We start from the raw sequence: 14996 nt of genomic DNA on the forward strand, positions 1-14996 counted from the left end.
AGGATCCTGTTCTGGACAGACTGGGATGCCAGCCTGCCCCGCATCGAGGCCGCCTCCATGAGCGGCGAGGGCCGACGCACCATCCACAAGGAGACAGGCTCAGGGGGATGGCCCAACGGGCTCACTGTGGACTACCTGGAGAAGAGGATCCTCTGGATTGATGCCAGGTAGGACCAGCACACCTCAGTGTCTCTCCCAGTGTGGATCTTCACCTGGTTCCAGCGTTGTGCTGGGCTGGGAGAGAGAAGCCTTCATGCTGTGGGGCTTCTCTCTTTTGGATCTGACCATGGATGGGGGCTGCTGAGCTCTTTGGGGTCTGGCCATGGATAGAGGGTGCTGAGCTCTTTGGGGTCTGGCCATGGATAGGGGGTGCTGAGCTCTTTAGGGTCTGGCCATGGATAGGGGGTGCTGAGCTCTTTGGGGTCTGACCATGGATAGGGGGGTGTTTGTGTCTCCAACACGTGCCAGCCCTGGCTCTGGGTGTTCTCCTCTGTGGATCCTGGTGTAAATCAGCAGGATTAGACCTTAGACCCTGCTGGTTGTTGCTGTTGGGTTCAAGACCCTGTGGTGCCCCCTCCTCAGCTCCCTCACCCTCATCTCCCCCCGGCACAGGTCGGACGCCATCTACTCAGCCCTGTATGATGGGACAGGGCACATCGAGGTGCTGAGGGGACACGAGTACCTGTCCCACCCCTTTGCTGTCACCCTCTACGGGGGGGAGGTCTACTGGACCGACTGGCGCACCAACACCTTGGCCAAGGCCAACAAATGGACGGGGCACAACGTGACCGTGGTGCAGAGGACCAACACTCAGCCCTTTGACCTGCAGGTGTATCACCCCTCCCGGCAGCCCCTGGGTGAGGCTGGGGGTGTGCAGGTGGGGGGACAGGGCGGGGGGACAACAAGGGGTGGCATTGGTGCTTGGTCTAAGCGCACCAACCCTTGGATGGGCTTAGACCAAGTGCCAGGTGGGTGCTGCTCTCATCCCTGTGGCTGCCCCTTTGCCCCATCAGGTGATGCTTGATGGGGCAGGCAGGGTCTGGGGGTGCTGCAGCCCTTGGGGACTCCTGGGAGTGTGTCCCCAAGGCTGGGATCTTGCTGAGTGCTGTCCCCTTTGCAGCTCCTAATCCCTGTGAAGCCAACGGGGGCAAAGGGCCGTGTTCCCACCTCTGCCTCATCAACTACAACCGCACCCTGTCCTGTGCCTGCCCCCACCTCATGAAGCTGGACAAGGACAACACCACCTGCTATGGTAGGGGTCTGATGGGGAGCTGGCAGGGGGGATGAGGGGGTGCTCTGGAGCTGAGATCCCACCTCTGCCATTTTCTTCTTCCAGAGTTTAAGAAGTTCCTGCTGTACGCGCGGCAGATGGAGATCCGGGGCGTGGACATTGACAACCCCTACTACAATTACATCATCTCCTTCACCGTGCCTGACATTGACAACGTCACCGTGGTGGACTACGACGCTCTGGAGCAGCGCATTTACTGGTCAGATGTCCGTACCCAGACCATCAAGAGAGCCTTCATCAATGGCACCGGAGTGGAGACTGTCGTGTCTGCAGGTTGGTGTGGAGGGAATGGGACTCCCAGCCCTCCAAAGCCTTCAGCCCCTTGGGATTTGCCCTTCCTCTTCATCTGAGCATCATCCCAGCCCTGACCAGCTCCAATCTTCATTTCCTTGCAGACCTGCCCAACGCTCACGGCCTCTCCGTGGATTGGGTTTCCAGAAACCTCTTCTGGACCAGCTACGACGCCAACAAGAAGCAGATCAACGTGGCCAGGCTGGATGGCTCCTTCAAGAACGCCGTGATCCAAGGGCTGGACAAGCCTCATTGCCTGGTGGTGCACCCACTCCGGGGGTGAGTCTGCTGGGATGTGGTGCTGATGGGAAGGAGGTGTGTGTGTGCAGGCACAGGTGTGTGTGTGATGGTGCACACCTGTGATGGGGGAGAGAACCCAGAGGGGCTGTCCTTGTGTGTCAGTGTGTAGGAGCAGTGTCACAGGAGATGAGGGGTTGCTGTGTGTCTGTACACGCGTGTGCAAAGGGGAGCAGGCTGTGATAAGTGTGCACCCACCAGTGTGTGCCAATCCAGGTGTGCACAAAGCTTTGGCAACCCCCAAGCCCCCTCCTGGGTGGGGACAAGGGGCTGTGGGGCTGCCCAGGCTGTGTCATGAGCAGGTGAGGGGCTCTGCAAGGCTGGGAGGGTGCAGGGGGCTGCTGGCACCTTGGCCCCTTGCCCATTGTCCCCTGTTCCCTTGCAGGAAGCTGTACTGGACAGATGGGGACAACATCAGTGTGGCCAACATGGATGGCAGCAACCGCACGCTCCTCTTCACCAACCAGAAGGGACCTGTTGGTATGGACCCCCCCATGGCCCCCGGGATCCCCCACATCGCCTTGCTGTCCTGCAGAGCCTCAAGTCCCCACTCTGGCTCCTTGGGGGGTGGCAGCTGTCCTGTGCTGGGTCACCATGACCTGAGCTGTCTGCTCTCTCCATCCCATCCCATGCCATGGATCCCATGCCATGGATCCCATCCCATGCCATGGATCCCATCCCATGGATCCCATGGATCCCATCCCATCCCATGGATCCCATCCCATCCCATGGATCCCATCCTATGGATCCCGTCCCATCCCATGGATCCCGTCCCATCCCATGGATCCCGTCCCATCCCATAAATCCCGTCCCATCCCATGGATCCCATGCCATGCCATGGATCCCATGCCATGCCATGGATCCCATCCCATCCCATGGATCCCATCCCATGGATCCCATCCCATGGATCCCATCCCATGCCATCCCATGGATCCCATGCCATGCCATGGATCCCATGCCATCCCATGGATCCCATCCCATGGATCCCATCCCATCCCATCCCATGGATCCCATGCCATCCCATAAATCCCATCCCATGGATCCCATCCCATCCCATGGATCCCATCCCATGGATCCCATCCCATCCCATCCCATGGATCCCATCCCATCCCATGGATCCCATCCCATGGATCCCATCCCATCAATCCCATAAATTCCATAAATCCTATCCTATCCCATCCCATCAATCCCATCCCATCATCACCTCCCGATCTGTCATGGTCCCTGCATGCCACCAGCCTGGTGACATTCCCATCCTTTCCAGGCCTGGCCATCGACTACCCAGAGAGCAAACTGTACTGGATCAGCTCTGGCAACGGCACCATCAACAGGTGTGACCTGGATGGCAGCAACCTGGAGGTGATCGAGTCCCTGAGGAGCCAGCTGAGCAAGGCCACCGCCCTGGCCATCATGGGTGAGGAGGGACACCATTCCCTGTCTCCTGCCCCTTCCCAAACTCTCCTGCCCACCTCAGCTGATGGGGAATGCTGCCCACACGCTCCTGCTTTGTCCCCACCACAGGGGACAAGCTGTGGTGGGCTGACCAGGCCTCGGAGAGGATGGGCACCTGCAACAAGAAGGACGGCACGGAGGTGACGGTGCTGCGCAACAGCACCACGCTGGTGATGCACATGAAGGTGTACGATGAGAGCATCCAGCAAGGTCAGCGTGGGCTCCTGGGGCAGAGACCCCATGCAGAGACCCCCGAGCAGCTGCTCAGCCCCTCCGTGGTGGCTCCATCCCTTGGAGCCCCTTGGAGCCCTTGACAGCTGGCCCAAGCCTTGCCCTTGCCCTCGTGCCAAGCCTGTGCTGGCTGCTCTCTCCCATCCCATGGATCCCATCCCATGGATCCCATCCCATGGATCCCATCCCATCCCATCCCATGAATTCCATCCCGTCCCTTCACATCCCATCCCATGGATCCCATCCCATCGCATCCCATCCCATGGATCCCATCGCATCCCATCCCATGGATCCCATAAATCCCATGGATCCCATTGCATCCCATCCCATGGATCCCATCCCATCCCATGAATCCCATCCCATGGATCCCATCCCATCCCATCCCATCCCATCCCTGGCTGGTGCAGGGCACTCACACCTCGTATGGGTGCTGCCCCAGCTGTTCCAGCCTTGGTGGGTGCATCCTTGCCCCCTGTAGCCCCTCACCCCCTTTTCTGTGCCACAGCTGGGACCAACCCCTGCAGCCAAAACAACGGGGACTGCTCGCAGCTGTGCCTCCCCACCTCGGAGAGCTCCCGCTCCTGCATGTGCACTGCAGGCTACAGCCTCAAGAGTGGGCAGCAGTCCTGTGAAGGTGTGTGCTTGTCCCTGTCCCCTCCCTGAACCACCCTGTGGCCACCCCAACCATGCCTGTGGTCACCCCAGCTGGTGACCCCCTTGTTCTGGCTGCTCATGGGCTCCTCCCCAATGTCACTGCATGGCACCAGAGGGACACTGGAGGGCTTGGTGGGCTCAAGTGGCAGCAAGACCCCCTTGCATGGGCTGTCCCTGATGAGCGTGCCAAGGGTGGCATTGGTGGAGGGGAGTGGGACAGGACAGTCTCAAGCCATATCAGGGAAGGGATAGGTTGGATATTAGGAGGAAATTTTTCACCAAAAGAATAATAAAGCACTGGAATGCTCTTCCCAGGGAGGTGGTGGAATCACCATCTCTGGATGTGGTTAAGAAAAGCCTGGACAGGCACTTGGTGCTACAGTCTGGGTGAGGTGTTAGGGCACAGGTTGGACTCGATGATCTTAGAGGTCTCTTCCAACCTCATTATTCTGGGATTCTGGGATTGATTCTGTGATTGATTCTGGGATTCTGGGATTAATTCTGGGATTGATTCTGGGATTGATTCTGGGATTCTGTGACCCTCCCAGGGAGAGGTGGCACCCTGGCTGTGGGCAGCAGGTTGGGCACACTGGGAGCAGAGCCAGGCACATCCCTCACTCTGCAGATCTCCCATGCCCACTGTGTTCTCTGCCATCCCCTCGGGCACTGCCAGGGCCTCTCTCAAAGGCTGTTTGTGTGCAAAATGTTCCGGGTGGTTTCGGCGGGGGGGGGGGGTTGGCAGAGCTCTGCACCATCTGGGTCAGGGCAGGGGCTGAATAACAAGTGCTGCCCTGACCCAGATGCACTGTGGAGCCTTTGCCAAGGGGGTGCTGGGTGGTGGGAAGGGGATTCACTTGGGCACCCCTGGAGCAGGGCAGGACCAGGACTGTGCCAGGGCTTGCTGGGTCTGCAGAACCCTGCCAGGCTCATGCTCCTCTCCTGTCACAGTTTTCCATGGTGGAGGGACAGCCTGTGGGTTTTGGGATGTGTCTGACTGTCCCTGCACTCGTGCTGCAGGTGTTGGCTCCTTCCTGCTGTACTCAGTGCACGAGGGCATCCGGGGCATCCCCCTGGACCCCAATGACAAGTCCGACGCTCTGGTGCCGGTGTCGGGGACCTCCCTGGCTGTGGGAATCGACTTCCATGCAGGTGATGCAGGGCTGGGGACAGGACAGGGGATGGAGGGCATGAGGGGGCCATCACCATCACCCTCGTGGCACCCTTTGCCCTGAAATGCCCCCTTGGCAGCGCTGGGTGTGGGAGGATTTCAGGGCTCCAGGGCGGAGGTTTTTACCATTCTGGAGTGACCAGAGGTGGTCACTGACTCGTCCCCTCGTGCCTCCTTGTCCCTGTCTCAGAGAATGACACGATTTACTGGGTGGACATGGGCCTGAGCACCATCAGCCGAGCCAAGAGGGACCAGACGTGGCGTGAGGACGTGGTGACCAACGGCATTGGTCGTGTGGAGGGCATCGCTGTGGACTGGATTGCAGGTGGGGATGGGGCTCTGGGGACAGGGGCAGGGGGGACAGTGGGGCTTTTGTGGGGGTTCACCGTCCCCTTTTGCAGGAAACATCTACTGGACGGACCAGGGCTTTGATGTCATTGAGGTGGCCAGGCTGAACGGGTCCTTCCGCTACGTGGTCATCTCGCAGGGGCTGGACAAGCCACGGGCCATCACAGTCCATCCAGAGAAGGGGTGAGACACTGCCCCAAACAGGGGCTTCACCTGTGGGGTGGGCACAGGGTGAGACCCCCAGCACCTCCCAGCAGAGCTGTGTGTGTGCACACAGCAGGGAAGGACTCGCAGGTCTCCTGCCACACCAAGGAGTCCAAACCCTGGATTTATTCCTCCTTTCACTGATGGGCTGAACTCCCTAGGAGCCCCTTGGGACCTGGTGGGTGTCAGCACCTCAGAAAATCCAAGTGGAGCCTCCTTAGTGGCTTCAGCTGTGGGCAGAGCCTGAGGGAGAGCAGAGGTGTTTGGCTGTGGGGAGGGATGGAGATGCAGCGCATGCGATGTCTGTGGGTGGGGAGGGTCTGGACTGAAACCCCAGTGTTGGGGGGATGAATGGGGTGGTGTCTGTCCTTTACTCAAAGGCCCAATGCTGCTGCTGGTGACAGACCTCTGGTGACATCCCTGCTGTCCCCTCAGGTACCTGTTCTGGACAGAGTGGGGGCAGTACCCCCGCATCGAGCGCTCGCGCCTGGACGGCACCGAGAGGATGGTGCTGGTCAACGTCAGCATCAGCTGGCCCAACGGGATTTCTGTGGACTACGAGGTACAGTTGGCATCTGGGAGGATGGCACCAGTCCCCAGGGTCCCTGGATGGTCCCTGGATGGTCCCTGGATGGCACCAGTCCCCAGGGTTCTGTGGCCATGTCCTGCTGCTGGGGACATGCTTGCCCTTCCTTGGGGCTCCAGAGTCTCAGGAGGGTTCTCCAAGGTGCTGTGAACCCCAGGACATCCTGCCAGAGGTGCAGAGGGTGGTGCTGCCCCCACACCAGCTGAGATGTTGTCTCAACCCTGCAGGATGGGAAGCTGTACTGGTGTGATGCCCGGACAGACAAAATCGAACGGATTGACCTGGAGACGGGCGAGAACAGGGAGGTTGTCCTGTCCAGCAACAACATGGACATGTTCTCCGTGTCAGTCTTTGAGGAGTACATTTACTGGAGTGATAGGTGAGGTGCTGGGGGGCTGGGGGCTCTGTGGAGGGCGGGGGGAGCCGGTGGGAAGGTGGGGAAGGGTCCTTGGTGACCCTGTCCTCCTTCAGGACCCACGCCAACGGCTCCATCAAAAGAGGAAACAAGGACAACGCCACCGAGTCGGTGTCCCTGAGGACTGGGATTGGTGTGCAGCTCAAGGACATCAAAGTCTTCAACCGGGCCCGGCAGAAGGGTAAGTCTGAGCATGGGGAGCTCTTCATTTCTCGGTCTTGAGGTTGTTTATTGTGTCTTATCTATAAAGGATTTTTTCCTGCCCTGCCAAGGTCCGTCCAGCAGGAGAGTTTCAGGCGCTCTGCCTGCCCCCGGGGCGGTGTTAGGTCTTTATCCTAAAAATTCTGTGTACAATATTTACAATTACTTTCCAGTACCTATCACCTATGTTAGACAGTTTGTCTCTACTCTAAACCAATCCCAAAGTGCCACCATCACAGCAGAAGATGGAGGCCAAGAAACAGAAGAAGAAAGGCTGGACATGCCCACATTCCTCCATCTTGCCTCCTGAACCCCCATTCTAAATCCCCAAAATTCTACATTTTCACCCAGTGATTAATTCACTATCATTCTACTCAAACTCTTGTGGCTTGTAACTCCTCACACAAAGCTGGGAATTGTTTCCAGCCCTTGGGGTGGTGTTAGTTTTTTATACTAAAAACTACGTGTACAATATTTACAATTACTTCCCAACACCTATCACCTATGTTAGACAGTGAATTTCTACTCTAAACCACCCCAAAAGTGCCACCATCACAGCAGGAGATGGAGGCCAAGAAACAGAAGGAGAAAGGCTGGACACACTCAGATTCCTCCATCTTGCCTCCTGAACCCCCATACCAAAAACCCCAAAATCTACTTTTCCCATCCCATGATAACTTCACTATTATTCCACCTAAACTGTTGTGGCTTGCTGATCTCCATATAAGGTTGGTAATTTGCTCCATGGGTCATAATCAAGCCCACAGGTGTTTTGGGCTCTGTGCCAGGGCTCCTGAGCCCCCTGGGCAGGGGTCCTGGCCATCCTGGACAGCCAGAGGGATGTTCTGGGTCCTGACACCTCACATAATCCTGTCTTGGTTTGGGACGCCAGGTGTCTGCTAAGGAAGGCAGGAGCCTCCCCTGAAATGGAGAATGTAAACCATCCTCACCCTTCTGAATTGCTATAAATTTGAAATTAAGGGGCTCTCAAGCAAAAAAATATGAGAGCAGGAAATAACAGTTCTTTAATAGGGAAAAGAAAAAAAAAATAAAGGATAAAATAAACAATGCAGTGCACTAGAACAACACTGCCAGAGTCAGAACCCAACCTGACACCCGGTGGGTCAGGGTGTTGGTATCAGTCCCATTGGAATTGTGGCTGCAGCCCTCCTGCAATGTCAGGGGTGGTTCTGCTGGAGCAAGGGGGATCTGTAGAGAAGGATGGATTCTGCCTCTGAAGATCCAGGGGAAGGAGAGGCAGCTGCTGTTCCTCTGGGGAATCCAGTGGAGAAGCTGTGCTGGTGTCTCAAAAAGCTCTGGATTCTATCTGGGCAGCAATGCTTGGCTCCTCCCTCTGGGCTCACATCTCCCCATGGGATGTTATAGTTCTTATCAGCCATGCAGTGACATTCAAGAGCTGTTATCTGTCACAGACATCTTTTATGGAAAATCCTTTCCTTAGGATTTTTCCTTCTGAGAAGCTGAGAGGCCTCAGGGACAAAATGTAAACATTGATTATCTGCTGCTGTGGAATGCAAGAGGTGCATCTGTGATTGGCCCATGTTGGTTGTTTGTAATTAATGGCCAATCACAGCCCAGCTGGCTTGGACAGAGAGCCTGAGCCACAAACCTTTGTTATCATTCTTTGCTATTCTATTCTTAGCCAGCCTTCTGATGAAATCCTTTCTTCTATTCTTTTAGTATAGTTTTAATGTAATATATATTATAAAATAATAAATCAAGCCTTCTGAGACATGGAGTCAGATCCTCGTCTCTTCCCTCATCCTAAAACCCCCGTGAACACCATCACAGTTACCAGCAGATGCCCTCTCCTGAGGGGAGGAGCGAACGCGGTCACTCAAAGAGAGAGATAAAGCAAACTGCCCACTTGACCAAAGATCACCTGCCGTACGGGTGCTAACAGAAAACATCTCGCATTGCAAATTTTCAACTTTCAATTTTCAAATTTCAAATCCCCACCATGTCCCTCCCCCCCGCCAGGCACCAACATCTGTGCCCAGAACAACGGGGGCTGCCAGCAGCTGTGCCTGTTCCGCGGCGGCGGGCAGAGGACGTGCGCCTGCGCCCACGGGATGCTCTCGGAGGACGGCGTCAGCTGCCGCGACTACGACGGGTACCTGCTCTACTCAGAGCGCACCATCCTCAAGAGCATCCACCTGTCGGACGAGAACAACCTCAACGCGCCCATCAAACCCTTCGAGGACGCGGAGCACATGAAGAACGTCATCGCCCTGGCCTTCGACTACCGCTACGGCTCCAAGGGCAGCAACCGCATCTTCTACAGCGACATCCACTTCGGGAACATCCAGCAGATCAACGATGACGGCACGGGGCGCAAGACCATCGTGGAGAGTGAGTTCCCTGGGGTTCTCTGTTGGAATTTTACCAATATGGCTGGACAGGACGTGCCTGAGCTTGTCTGGCCCTTGCTGCTTGACCAAAAGGTGGCAACTGTGGTGTTTTCACCCCAGAGACACTTTTGGCTGGCTGGGTGTGTGGTGTTTTCACCCCAGAAACGCTTTTGGCTGGCTGGGTGTGTGGTGTTTTCACCCCAGAGACACTTTTGGCTGGCTGGGTGTGTGGTGTTTCACCCCACTTTTGGCTGGCTGGGTGTGTGGTGTTTTCACCCCAGAGACACTTTTGGCCGGCTGGATGTGTGGTGTTTCACCCCAGAAACATTTTTGGCCAGCTGGGTGTGTGGTGTTTCACCCCAAAGACACTTTTGGCTGGCTGGATCACCCCAGAGACACTTTTTGCTAGTTGGGTGTGTGGTGTCTCCCCCAGAGGCACTTTGGCCAGCTGGATGTGTGGTGTTTCACCCCAGAGACACCTTTTTAAAATACTTTATTTTTTTTACTTTTGACTGTAAAAATTAAATACTTCTTTTAGTTGTACACCAGGCTCAGGGCTGGCTGTGACCTTTGCTGTCCCCACAGACGTGGGCTCAGTGGAGGGGCTGGCTTACCACCGTGGCTGGGACACCCTGTACTGGACCAGCTACACCACGTCCACCATCACCCGGCACACCGTGGACCAGAGCAGGCTGGGGGCCTTTGAGAGGGAGACTGTGATCACCATGTCAGGGGATGACCACCCCCGAGCCTTCGTGCTGGACGAGTGCCAGAAGTGAGTGACCCCTGAGGGTGCAGCCAGCATCCCTGTGGAAGGGGCTAACAGCGGGCTTGTTAGCTAAAGGAGCGAGAAGAAGCTGAGAAGTAAGAAGAAACTGATAAGGAGCTCTCTCTAAGGCTGTAGCCAAGGAAACTGAGGGAAGAAAGATAGAAGAACTTTGTAGCTGGATGAAACATTTTTAGAAAGTTAATTAAGTCACCATAACTTCTCACCAATAGTATTATGTTGATTTATTGTAGCCAATAGTAAAGATAGAAGAAAGATAAACAATTAGAAAGTGTATAAAAAGCAGCCATATTCAATAATAAAGTGTTGCCAACTGAGACTGCTTGTAGTCTCTGCTTTATGTCGTGACCACCTCGACAGCGACACATCCCCAGGGATCCTTGTGGTGGTGGGGAGGGAGCTCTGGATCCCAGCACAGGAGCCCCAAGGAGGAAAGACCCTGTAGCCCCCTCCCCAAGCAGCTCCAGACCCTCTGTTCCATCCCCATCCAGCTGGCTCATTCACCCCCTTCCCATTGGTTTTATGTGGGAATGTTGTCCCCTGCATCCCCCAGTCCCTGGAAGCCCCCCAGCCATGGAGGGATGGGCTGAGCCAGGCTGGATGTGGCTGAGCTGGAGCTCCAAAGGTGTTTTGTGTCCCTCCCAGAGCCCCTATCCCATCCCCAACCATGGGATGCCACATTTCCCAGCTGGTTGCAGCAGCCTCATTCACCCCCTTCCCACTGGTTTTTGGTGGGAATGTTGTCCCATGCATCCCCCAGCCATGGAGGGATGGGCTGAGCCAGCCTGGATGTGGCTGAGCTGGGGCTCCAAAGGGGTTTTGTGTCTCTTCCCCTCCCAGCCTGATGTTCTGGACCAACTGGAACGAGCAGCACCCCAGCATCATGCGGGCCACCCTCTCCGGTGCCAACGTCCTCATCATCATCGACCAGGACATACGGACGCCCAACGGGCTGGCCATCGACCACAAGGCTGAGAAGATTTACTTCTCTGATGCCACCCTGGACAAGATTGAGCGCTGCGAATACGATGGCTCCCATCGCCACGTGAGTCTGAGGACAGGGAGATGGGGAGGAGGGTGTCCAAACTGGGGCTGGAGTGTGGGCAGAGGGAAGCAGAGATGTTCCTGGGGCTGGGGAGGTCACTCTGTGTTTGGGGGGCTCTGGGGCTGCACCCCACAGTGGGTTCCTCCTGCTCCCAGTTGGGCTGTGTCCCTGAGAAGTGAGGACTTGGCTTCCAGCTGCATCAGAGGAGGTTCAGGTTGGACACGAGAAGGAATTTCTGAACGTTGGAAGGGGCTGCCCAGGTTGGTGGTGGAGTCACCATCCCTGGAAGTGTCCAAGGAAATGCTGGACTGAGGCAGGGAGTCCAGGTTGGACATGAGAAGGAATTTCTGAACGTTGGAAGGGGCTGCCCAGGTTGGTGGTGGAGTCACCATCCCTGGAAGTGTCCGAGGAACTGCTGGACGTGGCACTGAGTGCTCTGGAGGGGGTCAGTCACAGGTTGGACTTGATCTTGGGAGATCTTTTCCCACCTCAAGGTTTCTGTGAAGTGTCCTAGGACAGGTTGGATGGAGCTTGGAGCAACCCTGGAAGGTTTATCCACCCATGTGGGAACGAGATGAGTTTTAAGGGATGAGTTGACCCTTTCCAACCCAACTCACGCCACGATTCTGTGCCTGGCAGGTGATCCTGAAGTCAGAGCCCGTGCACCCCTTTGGCCTGGCCGTGTATGGGGATTACATCTTCTGGACAGACTGGGTGCGTCGGGCCGTGCAGCGCGCCAACAAATACGTGGGCACCGACATGAAGCTGCTGAGAGTGGACATCCCCCAGCAGCCCATGGGCATCATCGCCGTGGCCAACGACACCGACAGCTGTGAGCACCCTCTGGGGTCCCTGCAGTGTCCCTGATCTCTGCTCCTCAGCCTGGCAGCAGGTTTAGGGAAGGGGAACCCATCCCAACGTCCTTCCTGGGACTTCAGGAATCCATCCCACCATCCTTCATTGGCTCTTTGGGAATCCATCCCACTGTCCATCATGGCCTTTTGGGAATCCATCCCACCATCCTTCATGGCCTTTTGGGAATCCATCCCTCTGTCCTTCATTGGCTCTTTGGGAACCCATCCCACCATCCTCCATGGCCTTGTGGGAATCCATCCCTCTGTCCTTCATTGGCTCTTTGGGAACCCATCCCACCATCCTTCATGGTCCTTTGGGAACCCATCCCATTGTCCTTCCTGGCTCTTCAGGAATCCATCCCAGTGCCCTTCATGGCCTTTTAGGAATCCATCCCTCTGTCCTTCATTGGCTCTTTGGGAATCCATCCCACCCTCCTTCCTGTCCTTTGGGAACCCATCCCACCATCCTTCCTGGCTCTTCAGGAATCAATCCCACTGTCCTTCTTGGTCTTTTGGGAAGCCATCCCACCATCCTTTCATGGCTCTTTAGGAAGCCATCTCTCTGTCCATTCTGGCCCTTTGGGAATCATCCCACTGTCCTTCCCAACTTGTTGTTGTCCCCTCATGACTCTCACACCAGAGCTGTCCATCCCCAAACCCAGTACAGGCTGAAGACAAAGAGGATTTGCCCTGTCCCTGCTCTTCCCTTGTAAAATCTGGGGCGACCAGGTTCCTCCAGCCCCCTACACCCTCCATAGCCCCATGGGAAGACCCTGGGGAGGGATCCCACAGCAGGGAGGAGGAGGAGCAGGGGCTGCTGTGTCCATCCCTGGTGTGACCAGTGTCCCTCTGTCCTAGGTGAGCTGTCCCCATGCCGGGTGAACAACGGTGGCTGCCAGGACCTGTGCCTGCTCACCCCCAAGGGCCACGTCAACTGCTCCTGCCGCGGGGAGCGCGTCCTGCAGGAGGATTTCACCTGCAAAGGTGAAGGGGGGTGGAAGGGGCTGAGGAAAGGAAGGGGTGAGGCTGATCTCAGCCTGGCAGAGCTGACATTGCCGTGCTCTTTCCAGCTGTGAATTCCACCTGCAACGTGCACGAGGAGTTTGAGTGCGGCAACGGCGAATGCATCGACTTCAGCCGCACCTGCGACGGCGTCGTGAACTGCAAGGACAAGTCGGACGAGAAGCAGTCCTACTGCAGTAAGGTTCCTCCTCTTGCTGCCTTGCTCACCCACACACACACCCCAGCACCCCCAGACGTCCTCCCCGAGCTGCCAGCTCCACTCAGAGAGTCACAGAATGGTTTGGGTTGGAAGGGAAGAAAATCAGGGGCTTCACCTTCAAGCAGCCAAAGACACGAGGCAGGTGCCTCCACACAGCTTTGCAAGGTCTGCTCCTTGTTAATTAGTCTTGGAACCTCCTCCAATTTGCTATTAAATCTTAAAGAGGATGGAGGAAAAAACTTAAGAGGATGGAAGGCAAAAACTTAAGAGGATGGACGGCAGGATTCACAGCACTGCAGTAAATCAATCCTTTTTCCTATGCTCAAGGTCATGGAATCATGGAACAGTTTGGGTTGGGAGGGGCCTTAAAGCTCATCCCATTTCACCCCCCTGCTGTGGGTAGGGACACTTTCCACTAGCCCAGCCACATCCAACCTGCTCCAAGCCACATCCAACCTGGCCTTGGACTCAGAGAGTTCAGTGGAACAGTTTGGGTTGGAGGGGAACAAAATCAGGAGCTTCGCCTTCAGGGCAACCAAGCACACAAGGGAGGTACCTCCACAGAGCTTTGCGAGGTCTGCTCCTTGTTAATTAGTCTTGGAACCTCTTCCAATTTGCCATTAAATCTTAAAAAGGATGGAAGCAAAAACTTTAGAGGATGGAAGGCAGGATTCACTGTAGTAAATCAATCCTTTTTCCTATGTTAAAGATCATGGAATCATGGAACAGTTTGGGTTGGGAGGGACCTTAAAGCTCATCTCATTTCACTCAGGGACACCTTCCACTAGCCCAGCCACATCCAACCTGCTCCAAGGCACATCCAGCCTGGCCTTGGACATTGCCAGGGTTGCTCAGCAAAGGGCACCAAGACTCCAGAGTGTCCTTCCACCTCTCAGCTCCCCACAGTCTCTCCTGCCCTCCCAGAACTGCGCCCTTTAAGGTTTCCAGACCTTTCCCAATGTTTTGGGACCTGCTGGAACCCTGGAGCTGAGCCTGTGGGGTCTGCAGCACCCTCAAACACCAGCCCTCACCCCTCTGCACGAGGGAATAGGTTCCCTAATCCTTCTCCCTCTGCTGGAAGCTCCCCAAGGATCTGAGAGGGAATAGGTTCCCTGATCTTTCTCTGTGGTTTCTTCCTCTGCTGGAAGCTCCCCAAAGATCTGATACCCTCAGGGGCGCTTGCCCTCCTTCTCCTCACCTCCTCTTCCTCCTCCTCCTCTTCCTCCCCGGCAGGCAGCCGCAAGTGCAAGAAGGGCTTCCTGCACTGCATGAACGGGCGCTGTGTCGCCAGCCGCTACTGGTGCGACGGCGTGGACAACTGCGGGGACAACTCGGACGAGGTGCCCTGCAACAGTGAGTGTCTGCCTGGCCCCCATCCAGCCTCTGGCAGCTGCCTGGGACAGGGGACAGCAGCTTCAGGAAGGAGTTACTGTCAGCTTGACAGGAGCAGAGCAGAGCCAGGGCTTAACGGAGAGTCAAGGTCAAGCTTGTGCTGGTTTGTAAAGCTCACGGTGACAGCTGAGAGGAAAAGCTCCTGGGTATGGGCGTGCAGCACTCAGAGCTTCCCAGAGAGAGTGG

General features: G+C 56.2%; 1 protein-coding gene across 5 annotated transcripts in view; it reads left to right on the forward strand.

Moving 5' to 3' along the window:
- The window catches only part of LRP1 (LDL receptor related protein 1), a 120741-nt gene that overhangs the window by 69208 nt on the left and 36537 nt on the right, over positions 1-14996 (forward strand). For all 5 annotated transcript variants that reach the window (XM_054517729.1, XM_036399995.2, XM_036399997.2 and 2 more), the window contains exons 26-47: positions 3-167; positions 613-857; positions 1121-1252; positions 1337-1564; positions 1687-1861; positions 2265-2359; positions 3144-3293; positions 3401-3541; positions 4068-4196; positions 5234-5365; positions 5575-5709; positions 5786-5915; positions 6372-6498; positions 6750-6901; positions 6994-7118; positions 9140-9511; positions 10096-10285; positions 11138-11342; positions 11982-12174; positions 13055-13180; positions 13267-13395; positions 14652-14771. In XM_054517729.1, coding sequence (XP_054373704.1) covers positions 3-167; positions 613-857; positions 1121-1252; positions 1337-1564; positions 1687-1861; positions 2265-2359; positions 3144-3293; positions 3401-3541; positions 4068-4196; positions 5234-5365; positions 5575-5709; positions 5786-5915; positions 6372-6498; positions 6750-6901; positions 6994-7118; positions 9140-9511; positions 10096-10285; positions 11138-11342; positions 11982-12174; positions 13055-13180; positions 13267-13395; positions 14652-14771 — 3596 coding nt within the window. The remainder of the gene's footprint in view (positions 1-2; positions 168-612; positions 858-1120; positions 1253-1336; positions 1565-1686; positions 1862-2264; positions 2360-3143; positions 3294-3400; positions 3542-4067; positions 4197-5233; positions 5366-5574; positions 5710-5785; positions 5916-6371; positions 6499-6749; positions 6902-6993; positions 7119-9139; positions 9512-10095; positions 10286-11137; positions 11343-11981; positions 12175-13054; positions 13181-13266; positions 13396-14651; positions 14772-14996) is intronic.

Source organism: Molothrus ater, chromosome 30 (genome assembly GCF_012460135.2).
Source record: "Molothrus ater isolate BHLD 08-10-18 breed brown headed cowbird chromosome 30, BPBGC_Mater_1.1, whole genome shotgun sequence".
Classification (NCBI taxonomy): domain Eukaryota; kingdom Metazoa; phylum Chordata; class Aves; order Passeriformes; family Icteridae; genus Molothrus; species Molothrus ater.